The 25,672-nt window shown below is 40.5% G+C and overlaps 1 protein-coding gene across 8 annotated transcripts in view; it reads left to right on the forward strand.

Annotated features, from left to right (window-relative positions):
* Positions 1-25,035, forward strand: part of Kit (KIT proto-oncogene, receptor tyrosine kinase) — a 161,680-nt gene extending 136,645 nt beyond the window's left edge. For 4 of the 8 annotated variants that reach the window (XM_048784486.1, XM_048784487.1, XM_048784490.1 and 1 more), the window contains 14 exons: positions 8,267-8,381; positions 10,043-10,236; positions 11,380-11,486; positions 11,584-11,710; positions 11,978-12,082; positions 12,167-12,277; positions 13,909-14,059; positions 15,961-16,052; positions 16,314-16,441; positions 17,488-17,610; positions 20,664-20,775; positions 20,891-20,990; positions 21,325-21,430; positions 22,725-25,035. In XM_048784486.1, the coding sequence (XP_048640443.1) occupies positions 8,267-8,381; positions 10,043-10,236; positions 11,380-11,486; positions 11,584-11,710; positions 11,978-12,082; positions 12,167-12,277; positions 13,909-14,059; positions 15,961-16,052; positions 16,314-16,441; positions 17,488-17,610; positions 20,664-20,775; positions 20,891-20,990; positions 21,325-21,430; positions 22,725-22,853 (1,700 nt within the window). In that variant the 3' untranslated portion in view covers positions 22,854-25,035. The remainder of the gene's footprint in view (positions 1-8,266; positions 8,382-10,042; positions 10,237-11,379; positions 11,487-11,583; positions 11,711-11,977; positions 12,083-12,166; positions 12,278-13,908; positions 14,060-15,960; positions 16,053-16,313; positions 16,442-17,487; positions 17,611-20,663; positions 20,776-20,890; positions 20,991-21,324; positions 21,431-22,724) is intronic. The other 4 variants (XM_048784488.1, XM_048784489.1, XM_048784492.1 and 1 more) reach the window with 1 other exon arrangement.
* Positions 25,036-25,672: the final 637 nt, after the last annotated feature.

Genomic DNA, 25,672 nt, shown 5'->3' on the forward strand with positions numbered 1-25,672 from the left:
CTTCAAAACATCATCAGTATTTCCAAATTGGTATTTTGAACTTAAAATATGTGGCATTTAAATGGTATGTAGGGGTCACAAAGAGATCTCTCTCCAATCTTAAAGGAGCACCCTTTAGTGACAAACCTCAGCCAGTTGAGGAACACTGCTGCAGTCTCGGATGGTGATGACCAGAGGCTGACATTGAGAACCAAAGGGTCTGCTTTCATCCCGGGGCCTACAAGAGCACCTTTTACATTCAGCCAGACTGGAAGCCCATATGACCCACTGGCCTGCATCAAATTACTCTCAGAAACCACTGATGTCATTCCATTTATGGAATGGTATTAAAGGGGGATTGAGGTGTAATTTAAGGACATGCTAAATAATGTATTATTTCTAAATCACTGTTGCCTTATAATTAACATCCTGCCTGGTGTTAGGCGATTATTTATAGATCCTACAATATACCAAAATCAGCCAAAGCAATCAGTCAGTCACCCGGAATGAAGTCTCTTGATGAGAAAGTTCCCCTTGGACCACATTGTCAGAGTGTGTGTATTTTTGGTCATGAGTGAATCCGGTTGCAGATGGCTGGACCAATTCTAGGTAGAGGCCACCGCAGCGCAGTGGCCTGCAAGTAAAGCACATGGCCAGAGTGCCATTTGCCAAAAGAGAAGGTGGGCCTGTCAAGCCGGCCGTGTAGATTCCTGGGACTGCCTGCCAGCCTTCAGCCATCTGGGTCACCCACCTGGCTGGAATCTCAGGGACCGCTTCCCATGCTGAAATGTTAATGGCCAGCTTGCCTTCAAGGACTGCTCGGTTTGGGGCCTTTGGGCCATTGTGTCCTTCAAGAAGATCCTCATAAAACAGCAAAGTTACTAGAACTTGGCTTCTTTCTGAAGTTGGATATCTTTTCCTACCTTGTAACCCTCTTTTTTTTTGGGGGGGGGAGCTGGAGGTAAAACCCAAGTCCCTCTACCACTGAGCTATACCCTGATCCTTCTAGTTCCACTTTTAAAAATTGATAGCTCTTCCAAACCCATGGATATTCAAACCATACTTGTGTTAGAGTCTAAAATTTTTAAATGTAAACACATTCTCTCTGGGTTTTTTAAAATCTCTCAAGGGAGATTTTACCTTTTAGTGTTTACCCCCATTAGGTAGATTCTATTGGAATCCTATATTAAATTATTGGAATTCTTAACCATTAAATAAAGCTGATGCTAGTAGAACTCCTCTCTGACTTACTTTCTGGGGCTACCACAGGAACCATAGGATAGCTTGGTTTATGTGAACATTGGTATATGTTCTTAAATTAAAACAATATTTTCACATTAGAAAAGTGTTAATGAAGGATATGTATTGAAGCGAACATTAAAAAAGGCAAGTTTTAAGCTTACTTCTAAGTTTATTTACTTTTTATTATTTACTAATATCCCTTATTACTCTTTCAGTGCATTTAATTTAATTTTTTTTAATGAGGTCACACTGCTTCACAACCTGATTTTTTGGTGTTGAGCCACAGATATGTTGTGAATATCTTTCCATGACATAAAATGCCCTTCCACAGCATCCTTTTAGTGTCGTGGTGTGAGGATCTTCTGTGGTTCATATAGTGTGTGTCTGATGCCATTTGGAAACATCATGGAATGAGGCGGGATTCTGAAATGATGTGACTGACTTCCAAAAGAAAACCTGTCAGACAGTTGTTTAAAGTTGATAATTATCTCATTTAATCTTGAAGGAGTGACCTTGCTAAGTGCCTGGAAGTTAGCGAGGTCACCATCTGTCATTTTCTTTCACGCTCTTGTGTCTTCCACATATGTGTGAAAGCTGCACAGTTAGGACAGTTTTAATTTAAACAATAATCCTCAGATCTTCTTAGTGTGGTGGCAGATCTACAGAGAAATAGTTGCTTGTCTTTTCACAGCGATCTTTTTATAGGTAATGTGTGTTTATTTGAGATGTCTCAACAGCGTTTGATTTTCTCTTCTTGAAATTTTGTTCTCAAATTGGTTGGGATTTATGAACATTGTTTCTGATGTGACAGACTCTAATATCTTCTTATAAAAAGAATCTATGGATAAAAGAATGGTTTTAGACACTCAAATTGGGGAAGAAAAAGGCCTGGCAACCTACTTTTAATGGAGGATTTGATTTTCTTCTAATGTGAAAAAAAAATCAACATTGGTAGCTACAAACTAAACAAATTTCCCCACTCAAGTGTTGGTGTAATTTTTTTCCTTCATAAGAAAATTGGTCTTCGGTGTGTTGCTGATTGGGAGGGATCTGGATTTTTTTTTTTTTTTTTTTTAAATCTTGGCAGGGAGGTACGGGGTTTGAATTCAGGGGTACTTGACCACTGAGCCACATCCCCAGCCCTATTTTTTATTTTATTTAGAGTCAGGGTCTCACTGAGTTGCTTAGCCCCTTGCTTTTGCTGAGGCTGGCTTTGAACTCGTGATCCTACTGCCACAGCCTTCTGAGCCTCTGGGATTACAGGCGTGCACCACGGTACCTGGTGGGATCTGTTTTTAAAAAGCTAACCTCTTAGAGAAGAAAGTAGCCCCCCTTGGATTCTCTTAGGCCCTTTGCTGTTCAGTTTGTGGTCCTTTTTTTTTTTTTTTTTAGCGTATATGATAGAAAGGTGGGGAAACAGGTTTAGGTTTGTTACTACATAAAATTTGCCGAGGTTGTCCCTGGACTTTGCTAACAACAGCATGAAGAGTCTCTTTCATATGGTGGAACTTCCACCCTGTAGAAATTTCCTTTTCAGTGGAACCAGGTGTGTTTTTACATCAAATTAGCCTCCTTCATTTGTAAATGTGCGCAGGGTCACCTGTAATTTAGTGGAAATTTAAATTAATCCAAGAATAGATACATAATTTTTCCATGGGCATTGTGTCAATACCCCTTCTCCTCCACTTCTGAATTATAGGGCAAAATGAGTTAGCTACTTTTACAGAGTACAAAAATAGCATTCATCCCATGCCCGCCTGCTCTCCTTGGCAGCACAGGGGCCGGGTGGGGTGGGGGGGGGCGCTATGTTGTGGTGTATGCTCTGGTCCCCTCCCATGTCTGGGTCACACAGCAGCAGGATACCGTGATTCTAGCTGCGGAAGGGCTTTCTCCAGTAGTCATCATTTTCTAACTACATCTTGAGATGGGGCCATCTTTTTGATGGCTGTTTAGAACAGGGATTGGCAAACAAATCCCGCAGGCCAGATTCAGCCTGCTACCTGGTGTTGGATGACCGACAGACAAATTTGGGGGGTTGGTTGCTGGGGACTGAACTCAGGGGCACTCAGCCCACTAAGCCACGTCCCCAGCCCTATTTTGTATTTATTTAGAGACAGGGTCTCACTGAGTTGCTTAGTGCCTCACTTTTGCTGAGGCTGGCTTTGAACTTGCGATCCTCCTGCCTCAGCCTCCCTAGCCATTGGGATTACAGGCATATGCCACCATGTCCAGCAATTTTTTTTTTTAAATGGGGAAAAAAATCAGAAACTTTCATGAGACCTGAATAAAATTCATATTTCAGGGTCCATAGAAAAGTTTCACTGGTCATAACCCTGCCTGTTTGTTCAGGCAGTGTCTATGGCAACTCTTGTATTCCAGCCACAGGGCTGAGTTGATGTAGGAGACACCAGACCTGAACGCTCATCTCACCCTTTACGGTGGAAGTTTGTTGACTCCTATTTGAGATGACTGCTTCATTTCTTTTCTTCTTCTTCCTCTTTTTTTTTTTTTGAGGGGGAGGGGTACCAGAGATTGAACCCAGGGGCACTTAACCATTGAGCCATATCCCCAGCTCATTTAAAATTTTTATGACACAGGGTCTTGCTAAATTGCGTAGCCCTCGCTAATTTGCCGAGACTGACTTTGAGCTTGCAGTCCTCCAAGAGTCACTCTCTCAAAAATAGCTGGGTACAGGAGACCATAGTTGAATTTTTGTTTTGTTTGTTATTGAAGTACTCACGTACCAATTTCTGGGTATTCTTAAAAATGTGTGAAATGCAATCTATTCTGGAGATTTTCTAAAAAGTTTAATATTTCCTTTAGTATGTAAAAAAGTTAGCTTGAGTTATTTTTGTCCTCCTAGTTTAGCTGATTTAAATTCCTCTATTATAACAGTGTTGTGGCAGGAATGTAGGTTTCACCCAGACCAAAACCAGGGTAGTGACAGATTTCTGAAAAGCACTGCCTCGTTGCCATTAAACACCAGCAGCCCTAGAATTGTAGAAGCAGAAATTCATCCTTTGGATCACTCTTCATTTAGTCTTTTTATTATTTGGAGACTTGAGCCTGTGTTCTTTGTCCTGCTGATGACATAGCGTGAGCAAATGTGCATGTACAGTAGGAGATGGGTAAGGTGGAACTGGACAAGAGAAGAGCTGTACTCAAAGTGCTTCTCCACACAGAGATGAATGAAAGAAGGCCCTCCCCCTCCACTTCCCAGGGTGCATATCCACACCCAGCCTGCAACTGCCAGCTCTTGGTATCTGTGCTATGTTCTTAAAATTCATTTCCTTCTTGCCTTCCACATGGACCTGATGGTAGGAAAAGGGAATATTTTTCAAGATTACAAAATCCGTGGAGTAAACCAGTGAATGTTTAGGATTTTTAATTGCACGAGCAATGAATTCTTCATAGTTGACTTCCTACAAGCTGATCGCTGTTGTTGAAGATACCAGAGTGACCCAAGTCTACCATGCTCTGGAAAGGAGAAAGACTATTTTTTTAAATCTCCACTGGAAATACATAACTTATGCACCTCTTAGGCTTATCTAAACCTCCAACTTGGGAGGAATTAGGGAATGTGTCATTTGGTACACTGCTTATTGCAGAATAGCTAAGAAACCACAGCTCGGATTTAACCTGGAAAATTGCAGAGTTATGTATCTTTAACAGCAAAATGTATATTTAATGCCTTACACGGTGCATTGAGGCACTTACAAATGCAGATGAGCCCAGATTTTCATTTTTAAGGAATTAAATTTCACCCTTGCTCATTCTTTATGAATTAGACATTTTCCTAATGCAACTTACCATTTGTAGCCCATACTGGACTAGTTTGTAATTAAGCCTTTTCAGAATGAGATGTCACACCACCAGCACTCAGGACAGGGCTGGGGCTAGGGTGAGGTGAGAGGTATAAAATTGAAGGAGCCACTCAATGGCAGTTGCCAACTTAAGAGACTTTTGGGATCTATGCCTTCTCAATTCCTCACCTGGGTTGCTCCTCTTGCCTCACCCTATACCTGGCCCTGGTCAAGGTTTCTTGAAGATGCTTTTAAAAAGCCCATTGCTGGATCAGAGTCCTCGCTTACTGAAGCTCTGGAGGTGGGCCCAAGAATCTGCATTTAACCTCTCTTAGTAAATCTAATGCACATTGAAGATTTAGCACAGTCTGAGGCCCAACAGGACAAAGGCTGCTCATCTAGCCTCAGGTCATGATCCACCTGGGATAAGAGCTTTAAAAAACCACCTAATTAACCAGCATCAGGAGCAAGTAGGCCAGCCAGACCGCACAATTGCCTGCCATGGCCGTTGTATAACTGCTACCAGGTGTCATGCTAGGAGGCTTGGATCTTAGAGCACTTGTCACCAAGGCTCAATGTAATTGATTATGTAATTTTGAGCTGTTCCAATTTTTTTAATTAAAAAATGTTTTATAGGTTCATTTTTGGCTACATGTTCATTATAGAATAAAATTAGAAAATAAGTCAAAAGAACTATCCATGTTCTGCTACCCAGAGATGATCATTGTCAACATCTTAAGGTATTTTTTCAGCCTTATAAAGCTTCTTTTTTTCCCCTATTGTGTTAATATTTAATTCCACTAAAAGTCCTTCATGTGGCGTAGTGGGCATTGGGTGGGACGATAGACAAAATGAATGGAGGTGGAAATAGATTTGTATTATGAACTTGATTCCCATTTGAGTCCTATCCATTATCTCTGCCATCAATGTGTGACCTACACATCATTAATCTCAGTATTTAAAAAAAAAATCACATGGCTAGGCATATATGAGGATTTCTTATAGCAGTCTGTTGAAAGAATAGTAGAAATAACTTCCTGACCCAGAAAAGTCACCATTTGGCTCTTCTTCCAGGTCCCTTCTTGTGACTAATTGAATGCCTTTGGAATCTTAAAAGACTTGTTCCTTTGGGTGGGATCCAGTGATTGCCCTTACTGTGTGTCTGTGAGGTCAGACCCTGGGCCAGGAGTCCGAGGTGTAAAGAATAAGATGTGGTTTCTGCTCCTGAGAATATGGGAAGCTGATGGAGGAGGAGGACTGAGATTTTGTGCAAGTGTCAGATGCAGGAACAGGGAGAGAGACCATCCGACTTGGTTTTGGAGAGTTGGAGGTTGCTTCAAAAAGGAGGTGACACTTAAATCGAGTCCAGAGAGAGACCCCACCGTATGGTGCCTCCAGTCTTCAGCAAAGTAGCATTCTCCTAAGAGTCCACTGGTTTTTTTTGTGTTATGTCCTACTTTTCAGCCTGATCACACAGTTGCCCATGATAATTAAATGAAACTTGCCAGATGGATGCTTTTGCAAGATGATGGCTCGTCTTCTTGCTCTATTTGTGAAAGCTGGCACTGGATCCAAGCTCTCAAGGATGCTCCTACCTTGAGATTGCTTTGGAGAGTAGTTCTTTTGTGTGAAATTTGCCAAATGGCCTGCCCATCAGCAGGGCCAGGCTGAGTGACAGGTGGGTGTGTCATGCATGTGGACACTCCAATCTTTGCCAACTCATTTTGCCTCCAAGGAGGTGGGCTACTGAGAGGTTGTTCTACAAAGATGTCTTGTATCAGTATTACCTTCTATTGGAGAGATAGGCTTCCTAGGCTTCTGACCATTTATTGCTCTTATAAGTTGCAATATAATTAATATTGAATTCCCAATACACCCAGTTAAAACACATGCACATTATCTCACTGTCTTAAAGAAGCAATTTTCAGATCATTGAAGGGAGTATTAAGCGTGGCAGACACAGTTAACTTTATCTGTAGAAAACTTGATTAGCCAAGGAGGGGAGGTACTTTGATTAGAAAAGGATGAATCAGTAATAATGATTAATAATAAATGCATTGTTTCTTTTCTGTGAGTCATTCTTTGTGCACACAGTCTCATCTGTCTTGTCTCAATATCCCTATGAAGTGGGTACCACTATTATTCCCGTGTTACACATGAGGAAACAGAAATTAGGAGGGACATTCAGAAACTTAAAGGGGCAGAGCCCCATTAATGGTAATAGTGGGAGCTGGCGCTCAGATTGCCCACCACACACTTGGCCTTCATAGTTCTGTGTTCAGGTGTGGCCTATTCATTGCTATCCCTTTAAGGGTATGGGTGGGCACTGACCATGTCCTCAAGATGAACAGTTTAGGGGCTTGTTCTCAAAGCATTAGGCGCCTTCAAGCTTATTGCCTTTAGAACAAATGAACATAAGTTCATCTTCCTTTCACTTCAGAAATGATTTCAAGAATTTTAAATTGTTGAATATCCATTGATTATTGTAGTTACATAGAAGTGTCAAATTAGAGCCTTCCCGCTGATACAATTTATGTTTTTGCTGATTATATCCAGACTCTAGGTACGTGTACGAATAAAATTCTTGGGCTGGCTTTCTCTTCTAATTTTTCTGTCTGTATTTTGCATTCGAAATAAAGATTTGGAGTTAAAAGCACATTTTGTCTTTTTTATGTTTTTGCTTCCCCATAAATAGGATGATTCAGCTCTTCATCAGCACCACCCTTCTCGCCCCCTAAAAAGAGAATAGGGCCATCCTGGATCTGTTAACAGCTCATAGTGTCATCTATTCCAGTTGCCATCATAACCTGAAATCCTATGGCAGATACCGTCATTGAATCCTACTGTCAGGAATCCTTTAAGCAGGATTTGTACATTTAGAGCAGTTGGGACTCGGGAGCCCTGCCCAGAAGCCCATCTTTCAGATTGTCCCTGGCTGGAAGCAGAAACCTGCCTGGTGGTCAAGCGAACTCTTTTTGCAGAGACCGTCACATCTCCAGGGCGGGTGGGGATGGTCCTCATGGGGTGTGGGCAGCAGTAATTGTGAAAGTCATGGCTGGACTCTCCTGTCCACTTCTCTGTATCTCCCACTCACTGGTTTAGATTCTCCCTTTGAATTTGTTCCCCCGAGCTCCCCACAACCCCCTCACACCCTCAAAGGGTTGAAGGATTGGGAGGAGTGGGGCAATTCTTGCTGGGGTTTTTCAGCCGTCTGACATATGGCCACTTCTCTTTTCCTACAGCAAAACCAGAAATCCTGACTTATGACAGGCTCACAAATGGCATGCTCCAGTGTGTGGCAGCAGGATTCCCAGAGCCCACAATAGATTGGTATTTTTGTACAGGAACGGAGCAGAGGTGAGATGATTATTTTTGGCACTACTTAAAATGCAGAAGGGAAGGACTACCATCCAGTTGAATATCAAATGTGGGTTCAGATTTTTTTTTTTTTAAGAAAAAATGCTTTGTTTTTATTGTTATTTTTTTTCCTATCCATGTGGCTGTTTAGAGGGGATAATGGCTATATTTTTCCTGTAGACATTAATTTTGTTGGCTGAAAAATGATTACTGAATGACTTCTCTATTTTGGTGGTTATCTTTTTGGATTTATCATGCAATTTCTAGCCTGCAGGTAGATAAAGCAATTTTCCAGGACAGAGTAATTAGATTTCCATTCTATACACAGGAGGTAATGTGTGTGGGAAATGTGGCTGTAGTTATCATGAAAAAATTACCTCAGAAGTTAATTGCCAAGTTACCAAAAAGTAATGATCGCGCAATTACAACATACATATGGCATTTGTAAGCGACGGGTTTTTATAAAGGTTTTCTCCTTGATTAGGTGCCCAGCCCCTGAACAGGGAACATCTGGCAATATTCTGTTTCTCCCTCGAAGTCCACGCTTAAGCCTTAAATTGTCCCTTCACATTACCTGAAGACGAAAATGGGGTCAACATTGCTTTTTTATCCTTCAAATGCTATTTTATGCTCTGGCTTTAAAAGCCCGGTTTAACATCACAGCTGAATAGTTAGGATGCAAGTTGAAATTTTATTTTTCCCAAAATAGACCTCTTTATGATAACATGTCAGAGGAGGTTTCGTAGGCTGATCATTTAGGGATGAGCTTTAGTGAAATGTTTTCTTTGGGGTAGTAATAAGAGGGGTGCAAGAGCCCTGGACAGCATGCCCACAGTGGAAACGGCTCTGGTTGTTGCAGTCTTCAATTCAGCAAATATTTGCAGAGGGACAACTGTGACAGGTGGTGCTGGTCTAGTGCACAGAACTTACTGGGTCCCTTCGTTTATGAGTCCATATGGTAGGGGGTGGAGAGAGAGAGTCGACAAGATAACACCTAACACAGGTAGGTGTTCAGAGAGGAACGGGAAATGGAGTCAGGGTAGTTCAGCCAAGGTCTGGCCATGAACAGGCTCCCTCCCAGTGTGGTGGAGCAGCACCAGAGGTGGGCGGTACCTGCCCACCCAGAACCCTGGCCTCAGGTCCTTGCTTCTGCAGTTCTGAGGGCTTCTCTGTCCTTGCCCTTCTAGATTTTTCTTGCTTTCCTCTTTTATGCCTCTCCTTTCAGCCACTCATATTTTAATAAAGCCACACCCTTTTAGTATGTGTTGAATATTTGTTTTAAGGATCTCTTGTATGCCAGGATCTATGGCAGTTGCTATAATTCATTTCTAACCTTTTAGTAACCCTCCAGCATGGGTGTTATCACTCTAGAAACTGAGTCCTGGAGAATTTATATCACCTGTGAGAAGTCAGCAGAATAGGTGTGTTTAAGGCAGGATTTTAACCCACATCGAACTCCAAAATCTCTTCCACAGTACCTTTCCCTCTCCGGTCCCTACCTGGACCACAAAAGTGCTCAATCCCTCATCAGACTCCAAATACTCTGCAAGGGAGTTTTATTGATCATGAATCCCTTTGTTACAAGCGTAAAGCAAATGCAATGAATTGGACGTGTCCGTTTGTTCTCCTAGCGTGAGCCTGTGCTGTTTTCTTGTCTCTAGATGTTCCGTTCCCGTACAGCCCGTGGATGTGCAGATTCAAAATTCATCTGTGCCACCGTTTGGAAAACTCGTGGTTCAGAGCTCTATAGATTCTAGTGTGTTCCGGCACAATGGCACAGTGGAGTGTAAGGCTCACAACGATGTGGGCAAGAGTTCTGCCTATTTTAACTTTGCATTTAAAGGTAACAACAAAGGTATATTTCTTTTTAATCCAATTTAAGGGGATATTTAGGCTCAGTCTACCATATCAATCATGATTTTAAGTCCATTCCAACGTTGACCGTGTCATTTCTGATAATGCCTGCATCACACCATATTGTCATCAAACTCGCCAAATTTTATTCCATAGTAGCTTGTTAATAAAGTTATGCTTTTACTAGAGTAATTTTAACCACATCATCGTATGTTTTATGTGTGTGCATTTGTACACGCTCATGCGTGTGAACAGTTGTCTCTTTCTTACTAATTGTATATTTTGTAATTGTCTCCATTAGAAGGGGGTAGAAAGTAAATAGGGGAATATATTTATTCACAAACATCATTCAAGCAATTTAAATTTTAAATTCGATTTAAAATTTCAGTCTTTTAAAATAAGTCAATACTTTGCCAGACACTATGTCATAAAGTAATTCATTCCTTCATGTAACCATGTGAGCCAGCCATTTCTTTAAAATTGCCTCATAATGACCAGCTCTTCTAACATAAATTAAATGATTCTTGAGGACAAATTGATGGATTCGTATAAAGTTAGAAGAAGACAAACTGGAAACCTAGGATTTTTTTGAGTTTTTTTATTTTTTGATTTGGGAAAGACTAGTGCCAAAATGTTCTGTTTCCTCAGTTTTTTGAGTAATGAAGGAAGGAAGGAAACTTCCATTGTTCTCCATTGATTTTTCAGAGAAATAAAAAGGACAGTTTGTAGAACATTTTTTCTTGGTCATAAAATACATTTATGCATAGTTTAGAAAACTTGGAGAACACAAGAAAACAAAAAGTTGAAAATAATAAGCTACCTATAAAGGAAATTTCATTTTAAAGTGATCCAAGGCAGGAATTTGAAGTACAAAGTCCACTCAGATGTTGCTTTTCGTGGAAAAAACCAATATACAATTATTCATGTGGTACAGAAATCTCAACTTCTTAGTGATCTGGTTTAACTTGTAGTTTTATCAATTCATTTGAATACTGAGAGTCAGCTGTAGCTAGCTAGGCTGAGGATCTGAAACTCATGGCTGTGTCCCATGCATGGGCTGCAAGACGGAGGTGGGTCAGAATGGGAAGGTGCAGAGCCCCTGTCTAGCTGGTAGTTTGTGATGCCCATTTCTCTTCCATCTTAGAGCAAACCCATCCCCACACGTTGTTCACGCCCTTGCTGATTGGTTTCGTGATCACAGCTGGTATGATGTGCATCATTGTGATGATTCTGACCTACAAATATTTACAGGTAACCATTGATTTGTTCTCTCCCCTGAATGCTATAATAACTGAGGCATTGATCATTAAAAGGTGATTATGTCTTTTCTTTTCTTTTCTCCGCACAGAAACCTATGTATGAAGTACAGTGGAAGGTTGTCGAGGAGATAAATGGAAACAATTATGTGTACATAGACCCAACACAACTTCCTTATGATCACAAATGGGAGTTTCCCAGAAACAGGCTGAGTTTTGGTCAGTATGAAGCAGGGGCTTTCCATGCAGCCTGTTGTGTACATGTAACAGTTAGTTTAGGGAACTCAATGGCTTCCTTTGTTTTTTATTCCACCTGAAACCAGAAGTGTTTCGGTGACATTTCACAGAAACTAAGTAGGTGTGGCACAGAGAACTCTGAAGGGAACCATATGTAGGCACACTCGTCTTTGAATTCCTCTGTTGATTATTTGCAGCTGGCCCTTTAGTCCCCTTGCCCCGCTCACCTTGTTGTCTTCCTTTCTGAAGGGAAGACCTTGGGTGCTGGCGCCTTCGGGAAGGTGGTGGAGGCCACTGCCTATGGCTTAATTAAGTCGGATGCGGCCATGACCGTGGCTGTGAAGATGCTCAAACGTAAGTTTTTTCAGGGTACTGCACGCGCCCAATGCCAGTTTGGCAAATTTGCCGTTTACTGAAGCGAGCTGTTTCCGGTTCTAGCGAGCGCCCACTTAACGGAGCGGGAAGCCCTCATGTCGGAGCTGAAGGTCCTGAGCTACCTGGGCAATCACATGAACATCGTCAACCTCCTCGGAGCGTGTACCATTGGAGGTGAGCCCCAGGCCCAGTTGCCATTTATTGTCACATTATCAAGTGAGAGACATTTTAATATGACTTTGATGTTTAATTATAAACTTTTTGCAGGATTTTTACCCCGATTTTTTTTTTCTCTTGCTAGATTTTGTTTTCCTTGTTGTTCTTACAATGTGGATTTTATCATTTTTATGGTTGGGAACCTTCAGACTCTGCCTAGTTATTTTAACATGTATTATTCCTCTGTAGACTATAGTTGTCCCACTATTCTATTGACCATTAGAGCTACTTCTCCCTCCGTCTGTGTTTGGTTCCCATTTTCTACTCTCTGCCTCCCCCTCCCAGCCCCCAGCAGCCTCTGTCCTCCTCTCTGTTTCTATATGATCAACATTTTTATCTTGCACAAATGAGTGCGAACATGCAGTATTTATTTTCCCGTGTTTGGTTTATTATTACCTAATCTAATTCCTACATATTGTATACATGTATCAAATTATACTCCATGAAAGTACCAAATATCATATGTAAGTAGAAAAAAAGAAGTATTTGGGAATTTATATCATAAGAATAAATGGATATCCAAATTGATGAATAAATGAGATTTTAAAAAAGATTTTACTTTTATCATCCTGAAGAAGAACAGCCCTGGACATTACGCCAGTTATCGTCATGTATGTTACATTGATAATGACCCTTTGGTATCTCATTCTGACCAGAAGACTTTTCTTGTTTGCCAGCTTTATATATTGCTGCATCATGCTTATTAGTCAATGAAGGGTTTATGTTCACTTGCATATCATAATTTAAAATAGACCCCTGAGCTTCCCAGTTCTCAAATATATACCAAATGAAGCAAGCTTGTCACTTCTTTAAAAATAAAATTTCCAATTCTGAAGCCTTCGTTGAGGTTCTTCCGAGATTTCTATGATGTTGGCAGCAGGCAGTTTGGTCTAAAGGAACCCAGAAGTGTGGGATGAGATGTCCTCTTTGGGACAGATCCACAAGAAGGTTGATAGCTTTTGCTACTGTCTTAAAACAGCCCCCAAATGGTGCTTCTCTGCATCTTGACTTGTTCATGAGACAGTTTCCACCCAAGGTAATTTTAGTTGCCTATGAACTTCAGAACTGCGGTTTCAAGCATCCATAACACCAAAACTCTATCTTAACTAGTAGTGCGCAGAACACGGGTCATTTCAGGTTTTCGCCCACTTTCCAGTGTGGTCTCAGCTGGCTGTTCCTAGTGGTTGATTTTCCTACTGTGCTGCAGTTTGGGCTCTTCATTTCCATAATAACATTACCAAGAGTAAGGGAAGCCCTGCTGTAAACAGAAATGAATCAAAGGCTTCACGTAGGAAGCTCGATGATGGAAGTTACTGCTTTCAAAGGTTCTGCTATCTGCAAAAGCAGCAGTCTGCTTGGCTCCTGATGCTCATGTCACTTAGAAATTCAGGTAGATAGGGGCTTGCTTGTTTTATTTTACTCCACGTGTGTCACTTTTCTGATAAGTGATGTTAATAGATAGAATTTTATGGGACTAAGTGGGCTCAGCTATGGAAGGTGGGTGTTAATGGCCATGGCGATGCTCACAGGAGGCAGAATTATCTAAGAGAGATTTCACCTGTTTCTAACCTTTTCTTATGTCTTTGTAGGACCCACCCTGGTCATTACAGAATATTGTTGCTATGGTGATCTTTTGAATTTTTTGAGAAGAAAACGTGATTCATTTATTTGTTCAAAGCAGGAAGATCAGGTAGACGCAGCACTTTATAAGAATCTTCTGCATTCAAAGGAGTCTTCCTGGTAAGACTGATTTGCATAAATAGTCAGCTGTTGACAGGCAGTTTGTGGGGTCATAAGGGTTTGCAATCAAGGCTGATTCTTTAAAAAACGAACCAGGTACTCTGAAGTGTGAAATCAGAATTATTAAATTATTTAAATGTGATTAACTGTTTAGGAAGTTCAAATAGTGTTTCTGAGGATTCAAATCATGGTGAACTTAGGTGTTTGCTGATTCTTTTTTTTTTTTTTAAGTGCGTGTTAGATTTTTTTCCTAAGCCTAAATTTTCTCTGACTGAATGGATTCTGTACCTGTTTCTTTTATCATGGTTCTGTCCTTGCCTGTGTGTTTCCATTTGTACTGTTGAGCTTGGTACCATAGTATGGCTTTACAGTGAGACTGTTTATAGGAAAATGCTAGAAACTGTCAAGTTGTCACAGTAAAGTCCTTTAAAACTTCTAACAGAATGGTAAAGAGCACTGAATGCATCTCTCCGTGAAGGTTTTTTTGCCATCAGCCACTGAATCACCCCTATCTGACTGACTCCCCATTGAATTCATCGCGCTCTAAGAAGCATAACTGCTTTAGCACATTTACAGAAGTTCTGGACCTAATTCTCTTCCCTTTCAGCCGCAGCACCATTCTGAAGCTGAATAGTGTGTCAAGAACTTTAAGTTCTGTTGACAGCCAGCGTAGACACATGCACAGCCTTCACTTGCCTGTTCTTCCTTTCTGAATGCTATTAAAACCCACCCTTCAAGACCTCTGAATTCACTGGGCCCAGTGACAATCCTAGTCACACCCAGTCCCTTTCCTTGTATTGCTGCAGTAATGTGCGTATTTCCCCTCTCCTTTTAAATTTTCCTCCAGAGTCTAGGGGTAGAACTCAGTTGCAGAGTGTATCCTCAGCATCTGAGAGGCCCTGGGCTCAATCCCAGAGAAAATAAAATTTTTTATCTCTTTGAAATGATAAGACTGCCTCATGAACTCGTACCAGGCCTTGGTCAATATTATTGATAAGCAGTTACCCTTTAAAGCCATTTTTTTTATGCCTCTGGCTAAAGCTTAAAAGGGGGGGTTTTTTATTTTTTATGTTTTCAGTCCTAAAAACTTGAGTAAAGTGGTAGGAAAATACTGTAAAACTACCTTTCTAGTTTCTCCTGAGCATGCATTCTTTATGTGAAGACACGAGCCACTTTCTCTTATTTCTAAAAGCTTGGTCCTGTATGTATTTTTTAACTTTCTGAAACAATGGCCTGAATTGTGCAGTCCTATGTGATGTTCTTTGTGCTTTGGGATCCCATATGGGTTTGGAGCCACCAGCACACTCTGAAGGAGGTTGTTGTCATGGTGTTTCTATGCTAATCAGAAGCAGGAAGTACTAGAAATCTTGAAGACTCTCCAGCCAAATGTTGCAGATTCAAGAGGTCCAGATGGTTCAGAAAATCATCCAAATTATTGGTGTTTATCTGAACCAAACTTGGTTTTTTTAAACCTTCTCCTATCAGTCGCTATATGTTAACCATCTCCCCACTAACATGACTCCAAAGCTCTTGTTCTTCATCTTGAATCTTGGGTGGGGGGAGTGGGGGCGCTAATTTAGAAAGTTTTGAAGTTACTATGAGATCATGTTTTTGGCTCTCTGTTTCCTGTTAAATCCACCAGTTCTAGAGATGGAACACTTCTAACCCACGTCCCCACAAAAGGACATCTAATTCCTGGGGATTGCACCCTTGTATTGAATATTTAAAAGCTTACCTCTTATAGAACATGATTTTTACTCTCCAAGTATTGCTTTCCTCCAGTAAAAGCAGCCCATAATTAACAAAATGGATGAGGAGATGAATCCTGTCCTCTCGTGCTCCCCCAGCCCACCTCCCCACTCTATTCAGACATGACCTGATGGGTACTTTGTCTCTCCTAGCAATGACAGTAGTAATGAGTACATGGACATGAAGCCTGGAGTTTCTTATGTTGTCCCAACCAAAGCAGACAAAAGGAGATCTGCAAGAATAGGTGGGTACCTATATGTATATACACACTGCATTTTAAAAATTAAGTCACCAACCTGTGTCCTAAGGATTTTGTAACCCAGCCCAAGGTTGTTAAATATTGGCTTTGTATTTCATTACCTACCTTTCCTCAATACTGGGGAGGTGATTTGCCTGCAAGTTCACATCTGCTCACTGATGGTCAACCTTTGGTATTGTCATTGCCACTATCTATTCCCAACCTTTGAAGCTGTAATTGCTAAGAAAATCCCTGTCTTCCTAACAGGCTCATACATAGAAAGAGAGGTGACTCCCGCCATCATGGAGGACGATGAACTGGCCCTTGACCTGGAAGACTTGCTGAGCTTTTCTTACCAGGTGGCAAAGGGCATGGCTTTCCTCGCCTCAAAGAACGTAAGTGGGAATGATCTGGGAAGAGTCAGTCTTTTTTTTTTTTTTCTTTTGAGAAGAGAGCATTTTAGAGCCCTAGTTAGAATGCAGAGTGTCATTTTGAAGTGTGGTAACCAAATGCAGAGGAAATTTAGTTTCTTCATGTTCCAACTGCTGTCTCTTTGGAATTCCTGTTCTAATTCATAAGCTTTAAAGTGCAAACCTGTCTAAATGAGTTTTCCATGAATATTCTTTTATATGCAGTGAATTCATTTAAAACTTTTGGCTTTAGGATATAGGATATGCTCCTTGAAAACAGTAGGATAATAGTATATCAGCAAAAGCAGGGGTGTACCTCATAGTTGCTATGCTTGGTGAAGCATATATGTTAGGTTTCATTGAAGTTAGACCTGAAATATTATATGCATAGCTTATGAAGTATCAGAAAATTGGAAATCAGAGAGAATAGTAAATTTGGAAAGGATGGGAATGGGAAGAGAATGATGGGACCAAAATAAGGAACATAGATCTGGGAGGGTGAGAAGAATTCTATAAGAAATAAGAATGACCAAAAAGAACAAGGTCACAGCCCCTAATCACTGGTGACATTTCCAAACAATTACCAAACTAAAACAGTATATAGGAGAGCTGAAATAAAGACTCTGTTCCTTACATCTTTGGGAGGTTTCAAATTGAACTTGCCAAGATATTTTAGGAGGTCCATTGAAAGGACATTAAAAGAGGTGCATGCAGAATTTTCAGTTTAAAAATTGATACAGCTTGACTATTATATATTTTCCTATGAATGAAAGCAGTACTGGGGGGACATTTATTAGAATTAGTTTTGAAAGTGATTATAGTAATTAGGATGCTGATAATGTGAACCAAAAATGTGAACATTCAAGGCATAATTTTGATTTTTTATTTTTGGTGCACTAAATACTTTAAAACAAAAGTTTTGGATGTTTTATAATGTAAGCAGCATTCTAGTATCAAAAATAGTTTTCACTCTTTGAAAGTTAAAATGAATTTTAATGTTTTTTTTTTCCTTTTCTCCCCCAACCTATTAGTGTATTCACAGAGACTTGGCAGCCAGAAATATCCTCCTTACTCATGGTCGAATCACAAAGATTTGTGATTTTGGTCTAGCCAGAGACATCAAGAATGATTCTAATTATGTGGTTAAAGGAAATGTGAGTACCCATTCTCTGCCTGACAGTCCTGCAAACGATTTTAGTTTCAAGTTTTAATAAGAATTGTTTTCTAAGATTTTCTTAATGCAAATTCTACCTTGAAATATCATGCATTTTAGCACTCAAATTAAGTGTACTTCAGCAAAATTTGCATGGAATGTTGAACATTTCACTACTAACATTTGATAATACAATTCCTAATTCTAATTGTGTAATTATGGGGCATGTGAAGGAAACAGAAATAGCCTTAATTTTCATTATAGTCTGAGAATAGCAATGAACTTGATTTTGCTCAAGTGTAGCAAATGTAGACCTGAAGGTCACAGCAACAGAATTTTTTTTAGAGATTGACATGCTATATGAAAGTGATTACAATCTGAAATCCTGTTCAGAATTAGCTGTATAGAAATGTTGGATCTTATAATCAATAGAGGGCTATTAAGTAGGTTCATAAATAATAATTGGTTTGTAGAACATGGTAAATTTTTTCAAAGTGCTTTATTTCATTGCCGGTTTTTATTATATCCTCAGGACAAACCATGGTTTTAGAATGTGGTATCTTTCTATTTTTAATAGTTACAGAAACTAAGGCATGGTATACAATAGTGATTTTTTTTTTTTTTTTTAATCTGAGATGACACTGGTCAGTAGAGGCTGAAACCCGAAATCCTGATTTTTCAGAGCAGTCTCCCATTGGTATGGAAAACGTACCCTCCTTTATATATATTCTTCTATGCTTATTTTCCCAGGCCCGTTTCCAAAGTCCAGATTTATTCCTGGAGGTAAATTTTTGTGTCCCTTACCATAATGTAACATTTTCTCCTCCATTACCGTAGCATCTCTGTTGGTAGGCTGTGCTCGACTTGGTTTTTATAAAAGTGGGCTGGGTTTAATCCCCATACCCAAGCACATCATTCTGAAAAAGCTTCCCGGAGGCAAACTATCATCACTAGGAAAGCTAATAAAATCAACTTCTCTTCCTCCTGGTCTAATACTAAGTCTAAGTCATTGTGATAGTACTTATGCCATAGCTTCTTATTCACTGGTTACTGTGATTGACAGGGTGGGTGAGGCCCCACCAGACCTCTAGACTGTGCACTTCAGCCCAAGTCAGTTGAACTCACCAATCACCAACATTACTCTCAGGCTACTCAGTAAAGAGAATTTATGAAGTAAGTTAAAAACAAGGAAACATAACATGTTACTGCCCCCGAATTTAAGTCATCATCATTTGAGATTTCCTTGCTATGTCAGGTTCTCTGAAAATTCTCCCATTACATGGAAGTTCTTAGTCATTTTTATGCCATGGGCCCCTTCAGAGCCTAGTGAAGTGTATAGCTCCCTTGTTAGAATACTGTTTTAAATGCATAAAATAAAATTCAGAAGATTACCAAGGAAAGCCATTACACTGATTTCAGTTATCAAATTTTAAAAAGTAAATTTGTGATATGTCAATGCATACGTTTCTCTATTATACATAGAGCTACATATTCTACTACACAACTATTGTAATTTCAAAGTGGTGATGAATGTAAATGTTGTTTTGAAATACTTGTAAATTCTAATAGGATATGAGGATATCTGTGATTACTCTTGTTGGACAAATCACGGTACTACAAATGCTACTGTGGTTTACTACCTTCATTTGTAATTTTTTAAAGAAAATGCTAAGCTTCACTTAGAAGTTAGTGAAAATAGGATGTATTTTTTTTTTTTTTTTTTTTANTGCTTTACCACTGCTTCCCCAGCCTTATTTTTTTTTTTTTTTTTTAACCTTCCAAGTACACAGGCCCATAGTTAAGATACCTATCGATCTCAGGTTAAGAGCCCCATTCTGCAGCTTTAGCACAAAATCTGGGGAGGGATATCAGAAGGCTTTTATTTATTTTTTTTTTTTAATTTTTTTAGCCAACTAAAATAACTTTAAGACTGGAAATAACTGTCTTCCCAGTTTTCAATCCTAAACGGATTAAGAGAAGGATTGATTTAGCTTTTTATGGTAGATTAATATCCAGAAATCCAGTCTCTAAGAGGAACAGTCACAGAAAGTTTTGTTAGACCTTAGTGGGAGGATTCAGGATGTGAAGTCCAACTGGTTGGACTTCAGCCCTGAACCCGCCTCTCCCCAACTCAGAACAGCCATAATCATCACAAGCCATTATTGAGTACTCACTTTGCTAGGTGATTGTTTTTATTTTATTTTTATTTTTTTTTAAGTATTAGAAAAGGCTAAGCATTTTTTACCCACATCTATATGCCCTGAAACAAATCATGAAAAAAATGAGAAGTGTTACTTTTTGTTTTATAGAAGAGATTCTAAGGCTTAATTATCAATATTTAAATAGTTTTTCCAATGTATTAGTGAGAGATAGTTTGGGTTGTATATGACAGAAAACAAAAGAAGGCTAAGGGTTGCAGGCGAGGGTGCTTGGAACCAATTCCTTCTATCTTTCCAAGTTTGGCCCTTCTTGGATGTAGCCCTTGTCTTCATGGTTCAGGGTAACCACCAGATAGAAAGCCAGCCATTACAACCAAAAGGCAAGGTGGAGGAAACAACACTCCAAGAAAGAGGGAAGAGGCCCACTGTATTTTAAGGAGACTTTTCTAAAGCCACCACACAATACTTCCTCACTTAATCCCAAAAAGGAAGCCTCAGTGCTACAAGTAGTCGCAAAGCAGTCTGGGAAATGTAGTCCTACTTGTGGGTAGCCATGTTTCTGTTATTACAAGGGAAACATTCACTGGCAACGGGGCGGTCCCTGCCTCACTGAAAGTCAGTGATAGAGCCAGGATAAGAACCCATGCTTGTTTGTCTGACTTCTGTGCTCTCACTCACTGTGCCGTACTGACTCCAGGTCCCCATCCTAAATGAGCCACCCATTCCACAGGTTGTGGGCATCATCTGAGGTCATGTAGGCCAAAGGTCTTGTGCGGTGGTACTCAGGTTCTCATTCCCATCTTTCCGTGGGAGAGATTTTTGCAGGAATATTTCCTGTTCTGCTTTTTTGAGCTTCTTCATTAACATGGTTGAATCTGCTGTGCTTCCCTCCTAGGCCCGGCTTCCTGTGAAGTGGATGGCCCCAGAAAGCATCTTCAACTGTGTGTATACATTTGAAAGCGATGTCTGGTCCTATGGGATTTTTCTGTGGGAGCTCTTCTCTTTAGGTAACAGCATCCTTGATAATTACACCATTGTTAGACTCAGAAGTTCTTGAGATTTCATGAATGTGCTGCACACTTGTAATTGATGATTGTGATTTGCCAACTGTTTGTGCTTCAGGAAGCAGCCCCTACCCTGGAATGCCGGTCGATTCCAAGTTCTACAAGATGATCAAGGAAGGTTTTCGGATGCTCAGCCCTGAGCATGCCCCTGCTGAAATGTAAGGGTCAAGAAGTTTTTCTTTTAGATGATATTTTCCCCTTTCATTTTTTTTTTTTTTTTTTTATGGACAGAAACTCAGATGTCGAGAGTTTACACTGTTTGAAATGTCACTTGGTTCCTTTTGTGACCACCCTGATCAAATGTCATTGCTGTAGTTTCTTTTCATAATCTCTTGTCTCCAAAACTATGGAAACTTTTGACAATGTCTCACACAGACAGTGTTTGCATATGTCATCTTGTGTCCAGGGGGATAGCCCTGGGATTCTCACGGAAGTGGTTGCATGGCATTCCCTGGGAAGAAAGGAGTGATAGTTAATGTCCCCGTTTTGCAGGTATGACATTATGAAGACTTGTTGGGATGCTGATCCCCTGAAAAGGCCAACGTTCAAGCAGATTGTTCAGCTTATTGAGAAGCAGATTTCAGAGAGCACCAATCATGTGAGTCCGCTGGCCAGGTGTAGAGTCCCTGTTCTCCCAGTTCCAGCTGTGTCATCCTCAGGTTCAGGGGTGGGGCTCCCCAAAACCTCTCCTTGACATGGGTTGTAAACCGGGCTTCATGTAGTGGGAGGAAAGCAATGGAAACCAGTTCTTTCTGCCCACTTCCCCTGATCTGAGCCAGAGAAGGATGAGAGACAAGGAGGGCTAGGGGTGGAGGGCTGTGTACTCTGAAGTGTGGAAACAGGAGTCCGCTTAAGGATTTGCCTTGTTCCCTCCTCTACCCAACTGTCAGTCAGGGGGTCAGTATGGTTTCCGTCTCATGTCAGGGCCATTCATCCCTGGGAGGGTTGGGGTGATGTCAACTAGAATAAAGGCACAGAAGCAGCAGCTTGTGACTGCGGTGAAGTTAGCCTTCTGTGCAAGTGGACATAGCCCGCAGTGGCAGAGGGCTGTCATGCCACAAGCTGTATTGAAGGAAGGAAGAGTTGTTTGAAGTTGGGAACTCCCTCCCCGTGACTTTGGGGGGGGGTGGTGAAAACTCAAATCCATTATTTCCTCTCCTGCTTTTAAGGAGAATTAGCGATTCTTATTTGACTCAGATTTTTTGAAGCTGCCTTTTTCCCCCTGAACTCCATGCTTGGGGCTATCTTTTCTAATAGCATGCCACTGATACTTCTGGGTTAAAGCTTGCTCTGCAGGGTGTCAAAGCATATTTCAAATTAAACAGCATTTTCCACCCAAGTGCTTTGATTCCTGACAGAAGATCCCTGGTAGAGCTATGAGCTTCTCAGCAAATTACATCTGCAGTTGGGTCGCAGTTGGCTACGGGGATTTGTAAACCTTTTTAATAGGTTTGAGAGTGCCTGTTCCCAGATGTTTCCCATCAGGAGAGCTAGACTTGCTTACGAGCTTCCACTGCTTCTTGTGTAAAATTATCATACTTATTTTTTTTGAGAGAGATTTTTTTTAATATTTATTTTTTAGTTTTCGGTGGACACAACATCTTTATTTTATTTTTATGTGGTGCTGAGGATCGAACCCAGCTACCGCTTGAGCCACATCCCCAGCCCTATTATACTTCTTGTGTAAAATTATTTCTTTGGGAAAGAGAAGAGGAATCAAAGCCTGTATTTGTTTTGTTAATATGATTTGGGTATTAGCCACCAAGTTCTTGGAAACCACCTCTCTTCAACAGTCTTGGTCTGTTACTGGTGGTTCTGAAGTGATAGGTGCCCCTTGGTTGCTGTGTTCCTTGCAGGGACTGCTGTATTGACTGTGGGCTTATTTTCCTCAGATTTACTCCAATTTAGCAAACTTCAACCCCAACCCAGAGAATCCCGTGGTGGACCATTCCGTGAGGGTCAATTCCGTCGGCAGCAGTGCTTCTTCTACCCAGCCCCTGCTTGTGCACGAAGATGTCTGAGCAGAGCCAGCATATGGACAGGGTCTGCCCTGCAGGAGAAATCCCCATTCTTTTGGCTTCCATGATGGTTATTTTATTCTCCTTCGACTCGCATCCTACTCCAGGGTAGTGGGCCCCCTACTGTAATCCTGTCTTTATGAGCACACTTTAGTGGCTGATGATGATTTTTTTTTTTTTTTTGGTCATCAGCCACCATCCCATTACAAAGGTTCGAACTGTATATATTCCCAATAGCAAAGTAGCTCCTACTATAAACAGAAGGAAATTCTGATTTAAAGAAAGGTAGGGGGAGATGGGCTAGATTCCCAGAGTTCTTCCCAATGCTTCTCTAATTCTGGTCAAAAATACGGTTGATAGTTTATTAAATACATAGAAATAGTCACAGTTGGCCTATGGAACCATCCATAACGATAAGAAGATGCAGGATCAGAAACTGCAGCCTAAACCCTTTATGTAGAAAATAGAACATCATTAGAACAAAGGACACAAGCAGGAACATCTGGGCTTGAGAAATCTAGTATTTCATGCTGAGAATGAGACCTAGGCCATGGAAAAATGCCCCCCAAACAGGAATAAAGACACTCTGCTGTGGACCACTGCATGAGCTTTTGTATAACTGACCTGATTTTTGAAATAGAGTTTGCTATTAGGGAGTTGAATTGGAGACAAGGCCTCCCTAGCCAGCGATTGTATATACTCATCAATAGGTTGTACGCATTCACACGTTGGAGGGGGGAACCCACAAGGTTTGGTTTCTGTGTACAACCCTGGTGTTGTGTCCATTGTGTATAGGAATAGATGAAGAGCCAAACAAGCTCAAAGGAAACAGTTAATACTGGCTTGATTGTTTGTTAAGGGGAAAAAAAAAAAAAAAACATGTAACTGCCAAGCACAGTCTTAATAAAACCTCCTCTTTTTAGCCAATGAACTTGCTCTACAGATTCTCCAGAACAAGCCTCCTAGCTGCAGAATGGCATTGTACCCAATGGATTTGATGCTGTTTGAAAAAGTGACTGGTTTACCATAGCACGATTCCCGCAGGAAGGAGAAAGCAATGCTATCTTAGTGTGGAATCTGATGTTAAAGATTCTGGTGTAAAGCTGGAAGTGAAAGATTCAGCCTCCTTTACAGACACATCCTGGATGTTGGGCCAGTATCTGTATACCTGCGTATGCATGTGCTTGTGTGAATGCGTGTAGACAAGGGAGCATTTTTGACTTGAGTCCAAGAGGGTCCTTCAGTACCCGAGGAGTAACTTGGCTTCCTTCATCAGTCCTATTTCTCTGCTGTCTAGAGTAGCTTGCCAGAAGCTGGCATAGAGGCTATCAGAAGCAGAGTGCCTAAGGACCTATTTATCTGCCGTCCACCCGCACTTAAGGCACTCTGTTATTTATACTCAACGTACTGTACCCATTGCTTAGACGTTATGTAATGCTACTGTTCCACTGAAACGTATTTAAATTCTACCCTTTAGGCTGTAACCTGGATATTATTCTTGTAGTTTACCTGACCCCCGCTTCTCATCACCGCCCAATAGAAGAAGTAAATGCATACATAGCAAGATTGGTGTGTTGTCTTGCAAGGGTCCGGTCTCCTCCTTCACAATTCCCCTCATCCACCCCTTAGAGTACATTCAGAGAAGTGTGGCCATCGATCTGGAAGTGACCATTTGCACTGGAGTTCTATGCTCTCGCACCTTTCCAAAGTTAACAGGTTTTGGGGTTGTGTTGTCATGTAAGAGATTGTCGCCGTTTGCCATACTTTGTCCAAAAATTTCCTTTGTGTTCCCATTGACTTTGATCATGGTAAGAAAAGTAGTTGTTAATTGTAGATGTCTAGGTACTTCAGGGCACTTCATTAAGAGTTTTGTCTTGAATATTCTTGAAAGTTTATATTTTTATAATTTTTTTTACATCAGATGTTTCTTTGCAGTTGCTTAATGTTTGAAATTATTTTGTGGCTTTTTTTGTAAATATTGAAATGTAGCAATAATGTCTTGAATATTCCCAAGCCCGTGAGTCCTTGAAAATATTTTTTATATATACAGTAACTTTATGTGTAAATATATACACGGTGCAAGTTTAATGGATGTTGGTGTTTCATGTGTTTTATTTCCTGATATGTTGTCCAATTGTTGACAATTCTGAAAAAATCTAATAAAAATGTAAATATATAAATCAAATGATATTTTGAAATTTCTTAAAGTGCTTTCACCCTGACAGAAAATTTCACACCCATTTTGCATAAAACACATGCAGGGCGGTCAGATCACACTAGGACTTATATACTTGAAAATTGAATTGATATTTATTAAAGAATTTTGGTAGGCACTACCTTTTCTCATTTTTATTCCTACAGCCTGGGGCCTGTATTTCAATTGAAAAGCAAATGTAGAAAACATCTTGAATTTTGCACATAGCCATGATGATTAGTTTGAATCACAGGAAATGACCATGTTTGTCAGTAAAGTAGCAGTCAAATAACAGCAATTTCAAATCCAACCTAATGTCCCTGGCAAGTTTCCTCCAAAAAGAGATTGTCTAAGAATTAACTTGAACAGTCAAGTAACACAGGGTGACATGGGGAATCCCAAGGAAGCTGATCCTATTCTCCTTGCCTTAGGTTTTGAAGACAAGTTATTACATCATGAGATATTTGTGTTCTATTCTCAGTCCTTATTGGCTTCTGGGACAGAGTTAAGTTATATCCCTATGTTAGTCAGCTTTTCATCACTGTGACCAAACTACATGACAAGAACAATGTAGAGGAGGAAAGGTTTATTTGGAGCTCACAGTTTTAGAGGTTCGGTCCATGGTGGG

Source organism: Marmota marmota, unplaced genomic scaffold (assembly GCF_001458135.2).
Source record: "Marmota marmota marmota unplaced genomic scaffold, marMar, whole genome shotgun sequence".
Lineage (NCBI taxonomy): Eukaryota > Metazoa > Chordata > Mammalia > Rodentia > Sciuridae > Marmota > Marmota marmota.